The 15208-nt window shown below is 33.6% G+C and overlaps 2 protein-coding genes across 4 annotated transcripts; one reads left to right on the plus strand and one right to left on the minus strand.

Moving 5' to 3' along the window:
* Positions 1-749: 749 nt before the first annotated feature.
* On the minus strand, positions 750-10754 carry ApepP (Aminopeptidase P). 2 transcript variants are annotated; one of them, XM_074138184.1, is made up of 12 exons: positions 10433-10754; positions 8414-8582; positions 7375-7611; positions 6443-6538; positions 5788-5984; positions 4757-4895; positions 4520-4649; positions 3936-4085; positions 3723-3852; positions 2392-2569; positions 1011-1192; positions 750-908 (listed from the first exon to the last, which is right to left on the minus strand). In XM_074138184.1, the coding sequence occupies exons 2-12, from the start codon at positions 8484-8486 to the stop codon at positions 777-779; spliced, it is 1644 nt and encodes a 547-aa protein (XP_073994285.1). In that variant the 5' UTR covers positions 8487-8582; positions 10433-10754; the 3' UTR covers positions 750-776. The 2 variants fall into 2 exon arrangements, with proteins under 2 accessions (XP_073994285.1, XP_073994284.1); XM_074138183.1 differs by having other exon boundaries at positions 10264-10754.
* Positions 10755-12419: 1665 nt separating this feature from the next.
* LOC141459292 (uncharacterized) lies at positions 12420-14101 on the plus strand. Of its 2 annotated transcripts, XM_074138188.1 has the most exons (3): positions 12686-12936; positions 13027-13106; positions 13864-14101. In XM_074138188.1, the coding sequence occupies exons 1-3, from the start codon at positions 12813-12815 to the stop codon at positions 13933-13935; spliced, it is 276 nt and encodes a 91-aa protein (XP_073994289.1). In that variant the 5' UTR covers positions 12686-12812; the 3' UTR covers positions 13936-14101. The 2 variants fall into 2 exon arrangements, 1 of the variants encoding a protein (XP_073994289.1); XR_012461433.1 differs by lacking the exon at positions 13027-13106 and having other exon boundaries at positions 12420-12936.
* Positions 14102-15208: the final 1107 nt, after the last annotated feature.

The following is a 15208-nucleotide window of genomic DNA, read 5'->3' on the forward strand; positions in this document are numbered from 1 at the left end:
GTAGACTTATTAACTGATTTGCTTTTTCCATAAATAGTTAGAAAAATAAAAAGAACCAGATAAAGCTTATTCAAAAAATAAATAAAAATTAAAACATATATTTTTAAAATACATTAAAAAAAGGGAGGGATATTTCTCAAAAATTATTAGTGTGATTTCATTTAAATTTTTGGTTCCTTTGGACAGGTAAGGAAAGGGCACTTCTAGTGGCTCGTTGACGAAAGAGGCTCAACCAAATCTCTCCCCTATGGAATTTCTTAAAACAAGCCTATAAACATATGGCCATGAATCAACAAGACTTGAAACCAATTTACATTTAATGATCCAAATGAAAAATTCGTTTTTCATAAACTAACACATTAAGACATCAATTCTGTTCGTTGTTCAGTACAATAATATTAAACGCTAATAACCGTAGATGTCGATGCGCCGAAAATAGAAATAATGTTATGTGTTCAGCTAGCGAGATCTCATAAAATTAAACATGATACCCTTTATGTGGATATGCATTATTATTGAACAAAAAGGAGCCACTATGTATTCGAGTACGCAAAAATAAACTTAAATTTGGATCACTAAAAATGGTAAGAATGGGTTCGAGTGTTGACCAACGCCGTATTTTGTGCATCATATAAAAAATATTCGTATAAAAAATTAGGTTGTGCTATCTTTTTCAACGATCCGTAACCTTAGCATGTGCGAAAGGCAAATCTCATCAATTCAGAATAAAGTTTCTTAGAAAACCCAACTTTGCTAAATTATGGTTATTATTACTTTCAAGTTCTTAATTTAACAATTTCTGTAGTCTGTTCTTCCAACCACGTGTAAACATCAGTAAATCCTCGCTCCTTTAAGATCGGTCCAAGTGTGTTTCGAATCTTCTTGTGATAATCATTCAGGAAGTTGATCTTTAAGAAAAAAAAAAGAAAGGTAAAATAAATTTAAGTGAAGCAGTAATTCCCTACAACATGTTCTGACACTCAAAAAGGAAATTAACTAGTAAAACCCACCTCAAGATCAGTTAGCATACTCGTTTCCAACATTTTTATCTGAATCGGGCACATCGTTGTGGTGGTGAAAGAAAGAAAACCTTTCTCCCCAGATGGCATGCTGTATGTAGTCTTGGCTGGAACTATCTGCACTATATTCTCTATTCTGATACCAAATTCACCTTCATGGTAATAACCTGGTTCTGTTAGGATAAAAAAAAATCTGGTAAGATTTACATTCTTCTGCTAGAATTCTCAAAGTTTATAAGAGAATAGTTCACAAAAACGATCAGACAAGCTATGAGATCGTTCCTCTTTTCCTGCCACATTCAGTTTGCCACTAGGCTGAACACTTTCCGTAATGTGTTCTGAGCCTTCGTGCCCTGTATAAAAACAAAAGAAGCCTGATTATTAGATTTAATAAGATTAATTAATTTAATAGATTTCTTATGCTGATTAGCATAAGAACTGGGCCTGCTTCTCCAACTGAAAAACTAAACATGGTTCTTCATCTACCACAAGTTTTAATCATCTTCATCAGATAATAAGTTATCGAAACCTTTTTCTCCGCAGTAGGAAACTTTCAATTCGAATGTCTAAGAACTCGCCCTATGAACAATGTGGTTATTCAAAAATTCATACTCTAATGGTATTTACTTTTACCGACAATGGTACTAAATGATGGTAAAAAAAATACAGAATAAATTTGTGAGCGCAGCGTAATTTTACCAAGTAAAACTGAAATCGCGTGTAACAAATAAAGTAAATCTGGAGATTGGTGTAAAATGTTTTCAAATTTAAATTTTTTAGTATGCTCTAACTGCAATAGTAAACTAGCTGTAAAACGGACTGTTATTTCTAGAACAATTATTATCCTACATAAAAATATATTGTGCTGAATACAGTATTGAAATGAGTACCACATCCAATTTTCCCGGGACATTCTACTTTTTGGTCCACTGGGCTGAACCTAGAAGTTGCTAAAACTTCTATATGTTTACATATATAAAGAGGTATTGAACGATATATTTATTACAAATATTAAAATCAGTTAAAGCTTCAAATCGAAGGACGTGAATAATATTTTCAAATGGTATAACGCGACGAAATGAATTTATACGCAAAAAATGTTATATATAGACTTGCATTTGTGATGAGGTATACCCAACTAACCAAATATAAATGTTGGATTAATGTTTTATGAGGAATTGGTAATTAAGAAAAGGGCTTAACATCGCTCCTCTCCAAGAACCTATTTCAAACATCAAATTCGTTGAAGAATACACACAAAACTGACGATAGGAAAAATTTGTAAATTTGATAAAAATCTTGGTCCAAGGAAAATAAATATTTAAGGTTTCCTGCGATAAATTTTTTTTGTTGAGCTCAAATTTGTATTTACCATCCGAAAGGAACATGTTAGGCTGAAGGCCGGGATCGTCAGGATATGGTCGCCAAGAAATGCCCATCGGTCCTTCATGCACAAAAAGATACGCTCCAATGCCATGTCCTGTGCCATGATTGTAATCTAGCCCAACTTCCCAGAGTGGTTTGCGTGCCAAGCTGTCTAAACAGTTGCCCTAAAAAAACAAAAATTTTGTGTGAACTCTCACTCGTCTTTCTCTTACTTCAAATCTCGAGATTTTCTTCAAATTTCAAATGTATACCAAAAATTAGCAACTTCGATGAGGTTCACTAAAAAAAAAAAAAAAGACCCAGAACAACTCTTTAAACATTTCAAAAAAACAATAAATAGCATTGTAATCAGCGTGCACAGTATAAGAAACCTAAAAAAGAAATCGTTAGGGAATTTTCACTTCCGCTATTTTCTTCAAACTCTGAATTTTATTATTTTATTAAGATATTTCTGTTAATATTACAATTACTAAGATAATTTACAGTATAATTCAAAGAACTGGCACTTATGTAGAGACCAACGCCCTTCATCAAAACTGCCCTAAAATAAAATACTTGAAAAAATCCCAAACAAAAGTTTCTGCCCTTTATACGAGTGAATTTGTCATATATATTATATTTTTAAAAATCAGCCTGAGGTTTTTGAGAAAAATGCGAAAACTTAAAGACTCTTTTGGAAAAAAGTATTTCCTGTCACGCAATTTTCTTATTATTTAATTTTCGTTAATATGTAAGGCGTAACCTCAGAAATTCTATCCCACAAGTGCCAAAAAATGATTTTTCCTGAAAAACTGTTTCAATTAGAAGATCCAGACATATGCAATCACAATACAAAGTTTAAATAAAATCGTTAGAGTCATTTTTGAGACATTCCCAAGGAAACTGAAAAATCCATCCACGTAAGTAATAATGGTGACAGGAATTTGACAGCTAAGTTACTGTCGGTTTTCCTAATAGCACTCAAATGTAATATTAAGTAAATACTTATTACAACTCTTCATTTTTAAGATATTTTGCTCACACACAGACAACTTCTTCCGACTCAAAGGACTTCAAATTGGAATTTCCAGAGCAAACACAGTTTTGAAAATTTTACCTCACCGCAATATTTATATTACCGGTAATAGCAAAAAAAATAAATAAATAAAGAATGGAATGCATCATGATTTTGAGAGTCATTCTTACACAAACATCACAGAGAAAAGTACTTCTGAAACGAATATAAAACCTTCAACATTTCGCTTTTCAGGGCAGTTTTGGACGATCAATACAACTGCCCTCCAGGACAGTTTTGTACATAATCTTAAACATTCATACCTTGATTCCATATGGAAATTTTGCCGTGGCTATTGCGACTACTCCTTGGAACACTCTTGTAAAACAGTTTTTTTGAAACTCCGTTGGTATGCCAAAATGCACCGTCCTAGTTACATCCGTTGTGCCATCACTAAAATAAATATTGAGATAAATTTAAAAGCATGAAATAAAATTTATAAAATCTAAACCAACAAAAATAAATGGGTTACTAACAAATATTGTGCTCCAGAATCACACAGATAAATTTCATTCTTTGAAAGTGCTCGATCGCTTTCGGCTTTTGGGATGTAATGCGTAATTGCAGCATGAGGCCCAGTTGAAGATATTGTATGGAAACTTGGTCCTACATAGTCCACTTCTTCCCTTTAATAAAGTCAATTCTGGATTATACACTAACACATCTATCTCTAGATAAGACAAATTTCTTACAATCTTGGAATGTTTACAAAACATTTAGTTGTTTTCAACATTGCAAGCATTGCTACTACTTTTTTTTTAGAATCGTGACATTTCAGCTCCTCCTAAAGTCCAATGAAAACATTTGTTTTTTGGCAAAAGTTTTCAACAAAAATAAAGCGAAGCTAATACTTAAGACATGGTATTTTTATTAGTCAAAATTTACAGGTGTAAAGACGTTGAATTATATTCTTCAAATTTTAATTTGCAAAAAATATGATTTTTTAAATTTTTTACTGGTCTTCGAACCGTGTAGTAAGTTCAATGTAGTAAGAGGTACTTTGTTTTTTTTAGCATGCTGATCTACAAATTTATACAAAGAGAATAAACAATAAACATACCGCCTAAAATTTTCCAAAACTTTGGCGGCACTGATTTCAGTCAATGTATTATCGTTTTCCATAGTTTTCTCTAGCCATGAAAAATATCTACACAATGCTATACCATCTTTAACATGTGCATTGATCATACCTGTTCCGAAACAATGAAAAAAATCATTCAAATTTAAAAATCAACAAATTATAGCTAGTTTGACGAATTCTGTCTCACTATAATTCTTTCTAACAATTCTAGATTACCTTTAACTTCAACTTCATTTTTCACAGCCTTCATAACTGCAATAGGACTGCATTCGCTAAAACGTTTTGATTCTGGGAAAGTATTATAAATTTCAAAGCTTGCCGAACGACAAATCCACACTTTCTTGATATCGCATACCTGGGAACATAAAAATCAGTTTTGCAAAAGCTCTACAAACTGAGCATTAAAAGAATCTCGTTGCTTACTTTATGCAAACAGTTTTTGCCTAGGCAAACCAAATATATTAGAAAGCTTAATAAAGAATAAGTTAAAGTCTAACATAAGCCTGAGAAAGCTTACTTTTCAAAACTTATTAAACGTAACTTGCCGAATCAATACAGTTAGTATGCCGATTTTCAACTAAGAACCATGACATTTTAAATCAACTGAATTTCCGCACAAAATATTTGTTTGATGGTCTGTTTGGTTTCAAATTCTTAAGATTGGGAATAGGGTGGTCTAACAACTAAATAAATATATATATATATATATCAAATTCCTCTACTTTTTTGTTTGTTTTACTTTCCACGAACGTTAAGCACTTTACAAGGATTTGCTGGCTGCATGTGCTGCTGTCTTCACCACAATTAAACCATGTTTTCAATGATTATTGTGCTGAATGCGTTTTTGAGACTTCGTGTTTATAGTCTACTTTCCGCGAAATAGCCATTGGTTCGATGGACCCAACCAGTTGACGTCAACGCAGCTGACTGGATACTAATTGTAGGCTAAGTTAGATATTACAGCAGACCTCATACCTTTTTGACCACAGGTGTATAATTAACTCAACTTCCAAATTGAATACGAAATGAATACTTTCTAAATAACTTCATAATTAACAAAACAGAAGTAGATTTTATAGGTGTAATGGATGACTTGCATCCGTGAAGAACAGCCACTGTTGCCTAGACAAATAGCAACTGCCTGCATGCTTTTATTAGCAATTATTATCGTAACAATTTTTTTTTCCAAATATGAAAATAAATGAAGCCAGTAAGGTATTTTGTAGAAGAGAAGGTACGTTACTGACCAAATCCTCTAGTGACGAATAGATGTTCTCGTACGGATGAATTTCAATAGGAAGATCGTGCTCCCTGAAGTGATCCTTTATTGCTTCAGTTATCTTCTGCTCGTCGATATACAGGCGAAGAACTTTTGGAGTTATTATAAGAAACGAAAAGAATACTGGGTTGTAGCTAATATCTTGACCACGTAGATTCAATAGCCCTACAACAGAGAAGTCAAGCTTAAATAGAAAACCGGATCAAAAGAGGTTGCACTGCAACCTTAATACCAGCCCCAAGACATGATCGAACACCGAGCACAGCCTTCCTTAGGTATAATATTTAAAAGGTGTTTATTTAATTTATAAGTTAGTAATTTTATTTTAGACAATATTTATTAACCTACTTATGTCTATGGAACTTCTTAGAGAAGTTTTTTTGTTGTAACCCATTACTATAATTCTGATATTTGTATTGAATTGAGAAGCACGATTTAGATTCTAACCTCACTTAAAGTGATAAGCACTGTGAAAGGTTGCTTCATTTTAAAGTCTGGTGGGTAGGCTTATATTCTAGGTGATAATCAATTTGAGGAAGGAATTCTGCAATCTGTATTGCAACAAGAGTGCTATACTCCCTAGGCAATTTCAGTACTACTTATAGTTTGCCACTTATACTTACAAGCAATGTCATCAAGAGCTGTCAGTACCAAACTATCCACGTTCTTTTCCATCATCACTTTCCAGACCCTCTCAACTTTAACAATTGAACTTTCACCTAATGAAAAAAGAAAAGTAACATATATATATATAAATCCAAATTTGATCAATATTTCTCATTATACTATGATTTGTTATCTAAAGCCTATTCAGTCTCAAAATGTTTTATTCCTTATACCAGAAGTATCAAAGCCCAACCATCTTCAGTCTACAATGTAAAAAACAATATATATTGCAAATACTAGAAAATATTTAATTTTCAATTGGAAGTAAATTTGGTACATGATATACAACGGTGGTATATTGCAGTAAGATTGGATCAAAGTCATCTGATGATTACTACCGTAGGCTAAGTAGGATATTTGGGAACTACATGATCAGCAGAATAATGTCTATAACTTATATAAAGTAAAGTAATTGCCTATTTTTTCAGGCGGGTTTAACGTCCAACTACCAATTAGGTGTAGTGGACGTAGGCGGAAGCTTATACTTCACTATAAACAATTTTTTCTAACAAATATAAAGTAATCATACGCGGGATTCGAACTGGGGATCTCCCACTTACAAAACCACTTGACCACTAGACCAACACCCGCCCCTTTAACTTATATATCTTGCATATGCCTTAAATTATACAGTACAAGAAAGAGTATATATATACGTGTGTGTGTGTGTGTATGTATGTATGTCATTATATGTCTCTATCTTTGTTTTACCGTATAAGTTATTAGCATAGATATACATTGCTTAAATGTGAAGAATTTCATGGATACTCAAAAACCTAATTCTATTAGACAGCAACCCTTACAACTTTTAGAAACTAGCTACCAATGCGTCTTAGTAGTTTAAAAGTCGTCACAGAAGTTGTAAGGAAAGTTATTAATATTTTGTTACCTGCAAATTTAATATCCAGCGACTGAATGGGCTTGTACTCCAAATTAGGCCGATTTACCCAAACTTCATCAACAAAGTTCATTGATAAAGGCACTAATGTAATTCCGAAATGTACCAATTCACTTTCTAAATTCAGCCAAACGGAATAAGGTATCAAACGGGGATCGGTGCCGACTAGATCTCCTTCCTTCAGCTTGCTGCTCAACCAGGCTCCTTCTGTTGGGGTGCCGTGCACACCTACAAAATAAGTCAAAAAAACTTGAATAAAAAATTATAGTACACATTAATGCCATAACAGTTCCGAAACGATAGAATAAACGAGCTTATAAAACAACTAAGCGGTAAGTAAACTGTTTTTTCAGTCCCAATTCTCTTTTTATTTTGGTGACTGAAGTGGTTTCTTGATGAGATAGACAGCAGAAAGAATTTTTCTAGCTGAAACGCCGGCTACTTAACTTTAGGCCGACTTCTTAAACAGTTGTTGTGCATCCAGCATCTGATACAAGGCGATCTAGTGACCTCAGTGGCGAGGACCTGACGTTGTCCGGACAAAACCCAGTCACTACTATCTTGGAGGTTCTTTCCTGAAGAGGTAGTTACTTAGCTTGCGCCATCCATTAGTCTACCTATAGTCTACAACACCAACCACTAGCCTTTGCTAGTCAAGGCACACCTCCACGAGGTTCTACCGGTAACTGGCCACTAAATTTCCATGCCGACTCAATCTGTCCTTACAATTTAGGGCTATGCTAAGAATCACCCCTTAAACAATTATTTTGCCAGGCTTTCACAAAGTGGAGGAAGAAACGGCAACTTAAATTTTGCTGTTTACTTAGCAATCACCAGTTGATGATATATGACCTTTAGCAAAGTCATAGAAGACGACGACATCTATTGGAGGGATGGCTCTCGAACTAGAACAAAAGAAACCAGCACAATGTTTCTTTTGAGGTGCTTTAAGAACAGAACCCACCGCAAATTGAATCTAAATAAAAGTAAACAGCATTTTTAAATGTAGAACAACCGATGTACGACCTACCTATTTTCATGAGTTTCCAATTGGAATCCATTTCTTTGGCTGCCTGTATGAAATAGCGGCCGTCTGTCCACATATTTGCTTCATTTTCTGTAACTACGGCCGTTCCAGCAGACCCGCTAAAACCACTAACGTATTCCAATCGTCGATGACATTCGGCAAGGTATTCACTCTGCAAATTTCGAAACACAACAAAACATTTCAGTGAAACACTACACAACTTACACATGAATTCTGCTTGCATTCCTCATTGCTAAGAATGACTCATTTTCTTCGAATTTTCAACAAATTTGGAAATTTAGCAACATATTTGGTTTACACATCTCTGGAAGCGCCTAAGTATCAATTTTCATGGCAAAAAGTTTCAAACTAACCTGGTCTTTATTCTAATTTGAGAATTGTAAAGAGAGAAGAAAGCCATGTGAGTGCCTCTAGAATATGCTCTATCTAAGCTTTCTGTAAATGAACCATTCTCTTCTTACCTGTTTTAAAGGACTTAAATATACATCAAAATAAAAAAAAAAACTCAATTTCGAAATTGTAAACGATCACATTACTTTTTTTTATACTACTACTTTTTTTTAACTTCATACTTCTCTTTTAATTTGATTGAATTATTAAAAACTATAAAATTTGGTTATTTAATCTGAAAGTGACATAGAGCATTTAAAAGCATCATCAATAAAACTCTTAACAAGACCTGTCCAAACTAGAATTACCTAATGATGATTTATTATATAATAAACGTCATTCCTGTACTTGCGGTTTAAAACAAGTGCAATTCAATTACTATATGAATCCTTTTACGAGAACATAAAATACTACGTAATTTGTTCAAGACATAAATTTATTTGCGAAGATAAGAAAATTGTAGATACGAATGATTTTCTCACAATAAAATATTCAATTTTTTAAATACCAAAACTATTCAAAAAGTAAAAATAAGGAATGTAAAAAAAAGGTTTGTTTTTTTTAAATGTAGAAATCCCAATTCTTGTTTATATAGTATACTGCCTTGGTACTGAACATTTTGTAAAAAATTTTGAAGTCTACCTAAGACCAACAAAAAAAAAAAGTAAAAGATCGTCAATCAAACTCACTAATTAGACCGCTATGACATTTTATTATCGTACGTAGCCTAAAGCAGCCTAAAAACTACCTAGAAAACTATTTACTTGCAGTTAAAGCACAATGCAATAATATAGAGCTAGTAGGGTACCAATTTGTTCAGACACCAAAGTACAAACTGAAGTACAAAATAGTTAAGACACTAGTGTGCCTAAGGGTTGTGGGAACAAACATATTTGAACAAATAATAACATAGTTGAAGCTACCAAACACTAAGTCATACACACTAAGGTGTTTAGACTAGAAGGAAATAAGTACAAAATATCACTCAGTTTAGACACTAGTATACCCTTGTATCTCAAAAACAAAGAAACATTTAAAGTACAAAAGTTTTAAGATAAAGGCCTAAGGGCTCCCATGTCCATTGGGTAATGAACCACATTTTAAAGGACAAAGTGCTAAAGATGAAGTAACCAAGCTGTTCAAACACGAAGGCAATCAGACTGGGCTACACAATATTTAAGACAAGAGGGTATCCTAATTACTGGGGGACAAGACCACAGTTTAGAGAACAACAATTACTGAGGCAAAGGTTCCCAAGATTGTTGGTAACTAAGTATATAATGCAAACCAAGGCAAAGACGTACAAAATATTTGACGTAAATTTCGAAGGGTACCGTAGTACCACGGTAAATAAGACCATTATAATGCACAGAGCACTAAGAAGCGTTATTAGAGTTTACAAAAACTGTTAAAGACAATATTTTAAAAAAAAAATCACTTACCATATGTGCATCATGATTTGTAATAATTAATGCTTGAATTGGTCTGCTTTTATACCCCACATTTTTCATTAATTTTCTAAGACTAGCAAGTACAGTACTTGACATTATAAAAATAATGTTTTTTTAATCTGACTATAGAAGTGAAGGCGATTTGATAAGATCTACTCACATGGCCCAGTTGTAATGAAATATTGTTCGCCTCAAATAGTAGAAATCCCGGCACAATCTCGAATTGTAGAGGGGGAACGATATATCTTTCGATGATCTCAATCAATCAGTTAAAATCAAGTGATTTTTAACAATCTACTAGGTAAATTAAAAAAGGAGCAAAATGATTTAAAGTAAATTAAAGCAGTAAGGTGCACTAAAATACTTTGATAACAGAATCTAATATAATAGCTGCTGATACATTGAACAGTAACCTGCAGTTTTAGAAGATTAAAATTGCTCGGACGAACCCACCAGATGTATAGTAAGAAGTATAAGGCAATCAAAGCATATAACAAAATTGGCCCCCCTCGTGGCATTTGGAGGATAACACGTTATTTCTATATTACATTATTAAGATGTAAACTTGGATGGAAGTCAAATTTAAACCTTAAGGTAACAGTAGCCTCAAGCGATTTTTTCATTGAATATATTGCGTGAAGAAGTTCCAACTGAAGTTATGAAGACAGCCTATGGCGCCTATTAAGGTTTATTCCATCCTAGAATGCTATTTTAGTGTTAACTTGCGGGGAAGTCTCTCCATGCTTCTATTATTTTCGAACTCTAAAAAAGCGCTAAAACAGCTCCAAGCCTCGCTTTCGGGAGTTAAATCTAATAATGTGCCCTCAGTTTTCATTTTCAAACAGGCATTAAAAAAAAAAAAATTAAAGACCTTTAAATAGATATTAAGTAATATTTTATTCAAGTAATAAAAACCACTTATGATTGACTGATTGCAGCTTAAAGGGACATCGCCATATAGTGCTGCTCGTGTCAGCTCAAAGATGCATAGCCCTGCGGTTAAGTCAAAGTTTCTCTTGCTATACGAGCGAGACGTGACAGCTAGAACTAGTGCATCCTATTTAATTCTTTATTTAGGGATGTATAACAAGACATTTTATTTACAATTTCGTTATACGCGAAATTGTCAGCGCTTTTCGTGCAAATTGTCTAATGTTAATATCCGTTTCTGAACTTATGGAATTTAAATTACTAAGTTTTCTTTGCGGAATTCTTTAGAGGGGGAGGTTTCTCAAGGAATTACTACGTTAAGCTTCTCTCTAAAGTGCTGTTTCAGAACAATTTAGTGTTCCACCGTCTAGAACATTAAAAACATGAATAGATGTACAAATTTGAGTAAAGTCGGTTAACCAGAAATACTATTATGAAGAATAGATTTGTGATTGATTTTTTTTTAAATTCTCTCAAAAAGTGCTGCACTCATTTTCTGTAAAGCTGTGATGGTAAGTATCCAATTCATCTTTATCACTTTATTTGATAGATGTAAGAAAGATACCAGATGAGGACTAGCACCACCGGAAATCTGGCGAGATCCGCCGAAATAGCTACTTCCGTCTTTTATGAAACTACGACTGCCTAAAAACTCACAGTGCCACGGAATTACGGCGCTATAGAAAGCACCACTACTCACAATAACTGGGCTCCACGATCAATTAAGCAAAAATCCATCTGTCACAGTTAAACATGTGGTGACGAATTGCTAATTCGCCAAGAGCTGGATAAAAAGCTAAACAAATTTTTTGTAAATGTAATCTTATGTTTAATGTAACAGCTGGAATTCAGTCCAGGACCTTTTTTACTGCGAGATAAGCTATACCTCATATCTCCTGCACTTTTATTTAGAGTTAAAGAAAATTTTGTAAATTATAATTTTAGTAAGAGAAATCGTGTGATGACTTAAGATCACCATGCCACATTTACATAGCATATAAAAGTTTATATGTAGGTACCCCGCCCCCCAAAAAAACATTTATGTAGACCCGGTTCTAAAGGTCATACAAGTTGGACTGAATTTCTGAACTCATTCGGCCTATTTTCATTTTACATTAGTGTTTTCAACCCTTACAAGAAATCCCAAACTTCAGTTTTTTCAACTGTTACCAGGTGGAAATCTCATTTAACATGAAAGATCGGTGTGCCGGGGGAGAAATCTGAAACGTTTGTTACTTAAAACGTTTTTAATTTGCTTGAAAACATCTACGCCCCTTTAAATAAATCTGCATAATAACAAACCTATCGACTTTATTTAAAAGTTTGATTGTCTAAAGAAAAAATGTTTCTGTTAAGTCTGAGCACTTGGTTTTATTATGTGAGGGAGAGAATTAGTGTTAACTTAAATTAATCTGGTAGATCGCTAAAATCGCGCGTATTTATTCGAGTGTTTAAACCGATATCGATACATCAACAAAGAGAAGTAACTTGAAAGTACTATACATACATACATAACCTGCTTCATAAAGTCACGGTAATTGTGCTAAGTTATGATTAATAAATTATACAGCTTTTATTTGTGAATACAAATTTTTGGGGAGATAGCTGAAATGTATGTAAGAAAACCACGAATATTTTCTCTGCCAGTTCTAGTCTTAGTAACGGCTGTTAGCGTATTTTTTGGTGTTTATGTATGGAGACCTGCCATTAAAGAGTATGCTGCTAATAAGCAAAGTAAGGAAATATGAACTGTATTGAATGAGGATGTGTTGTTTAATTGGTCTGCGTGTTTCGCCATCAATTAAAATATTGTTCTCTTATTAGGCTTGCTGTTGGAAATATTGGCCATTGTTTTCCGTAATTTGAGTACTTTTTTAAGCGGTTTTCATCTAGCAGAAGAGGAGGTAATTAGAGGATGCCAAGTCTAGGTTGTAAGCTAGTTTGGAGAGTACTCGAAAATCAAGCTTCTCTTACTGAGTACTTTTGATGTGACGCTTTGCATTGTTTACTTAAGGTGGAACCAAAGTGGAATATTTTTTTATCCAAAACGTTGTGTACAATTTCTAGCTGCGCAGAATAAATTTCGAATGTAATATCACGACCATTAGAGAACCAGCTCAAAATGAATAAAACCTTGTAGTTCCATCACTCAGCCAGTAACACTTTTTTTCAAAGCACGATTGATTAGCTGGTGATCTGACATGATTATTTTTGTTTGTTCGGATTATCGAAGTAAACATGCTCTTCATTTACTTTGATGAAACGAAACGTAAACAGGGTCTTGAAAAAAAGTTTTCAGACTTCAAGTTGGCGTGTTGAGCGAGGTACACCTAATTCAGCTGAAAGGTTTCTGGTGCTGGTCCCCAAGGCCCCTTTCTTGCTACTAGAGTCGGAAGTGCCGAATCTAAAGACGGAGGACTCTAGTTTTCACTTTAAGTGAACAAACTCGTCCGAATTTCCTGGTTCAACTAGGTCATTTTTTTAATCACACTGATTTTCTCATAAGACGAAGCAACATAAACTAGAATTTAAAATGGATACTAGTAAGAAAATGTGAACAATTGAGTATGCTTTAGCACTTAAAGTGGAAACGTGAGTTTTTCGCCCTAGTATGATTAGGTCATTATTTCATTATTATTATTATTATTTATTTGTTTTTAGGATTGCCTCATTCAAAAAGCGAAGAGGTTCATTCAAAGATCCGATGAATTTACCGAGGGTTTAGTGCAGTGAGATAAGTGGCGTATCTTCCATAGTTATTTAGATTCATGTATTTTAAAAGACAACGGAATTTAATATTTTATTTCATCTTTCATTGTGGTGTTCGATTTCAATTAGCTGTACCTTATTAATGGAATTAATTCTTATTAATAAAAAAAAAATATTGTATTTATTATTCTTTTAGACCTCTCAATTTAACAAACTTTTCCTTTCCAATAAATTTACTCATATTAAATATTTGAGTCGTATTAAAAATGTTCCTGTAGGGCAGTTGTATAAGGGTTGATCGTCTAAAAGTGTACGAAAATACGTAACCCAACTTTAACAATTTTTTTCTCTATTTCTATAAAAGATAAAATTCCCAAATTTTCTTTATAATATAGGACAAATCCTCCTTCATAACCGTAATTTTTCGCAACGACCCAGATCTAATAGATTAGGAGAAAAAAGTTGCTGAAAATGAGCAAAAACGGCATTTTCAGAAAATGTACTTGTTTCCATTTTTGTAAACAACGTAGCGCCTAAACGCACGAACCGATTTTCATGAATGAGGTGTCATTCGATTCGAAATTTTAGGTAGCTGTGCCTTTTGGGGGTCTTGACGCTTTACATCGAATCTAAGAGGAGTTTGCACCATGTATGGCCCCAAAATTATTATTGCCGTTAACTGTAAATCTTAGCCCGATGTTGATAAAATTTGGCAGGTTGAAAGGGTTATGGCTCCCCCTAACCATGGCAATCGTTACAAATTATCCACAAGTGAACGGATTTTCATGAATCAAGTGTCACTTAAATTGAAATTTCATATAAATTGGCATTTTAGAGATCTCGACATTATGCCCCACGCAGGTAAGGCCCACTCTCACCAAAACTATTATTACAAATAATTCTATAACGCTTTGTCCGATTTTTGTAAAATTTGGCATCAAGAAGTGGTTCCCTACGTGACTCTAAGGAGACAAGGCTCTTACACCTACTAAAGGGAAGTATTGCAATAGTGTGTATTTGAACTTTAATTTCTCTTTCCCTTTTCTCACTTCTCTTAAGTGGAAGTACTGTATTCGCAGTTAATTACGCTATTTACGTACAAGTACCTTCCAATTTTATTAAAAACGTTTTCTCAAGAAAATTGTTTTTGAGAACTCTTTAGGAATCTTAATTTTTTCATTCTTTAAAAAGATCTCTACAGTTAAGGGTATAAGGGTTAATTAACCGTCATACACAACTTTTTAAACTGAAAGTTTTTTTAAGGAGAATGCTAATGAGATATACATAGAAGGGTAAA

This window comes from Rhodnius prolixus, unplaced genomic scaffold, assembly GCF_049639745.1.
Source record: "Rhodnius prolixus isolate KJV_2025 unplaced genomic scaffold, Rpr scaffold_11, whole genome shotgun sequence".
Classification (NCBI taxonomy): Eukaryota; Metazoa; Arthropoda; class Insecta; order Hemiptera; family Reduviidae; genus Rhodnius; species Rhodnius prolixus.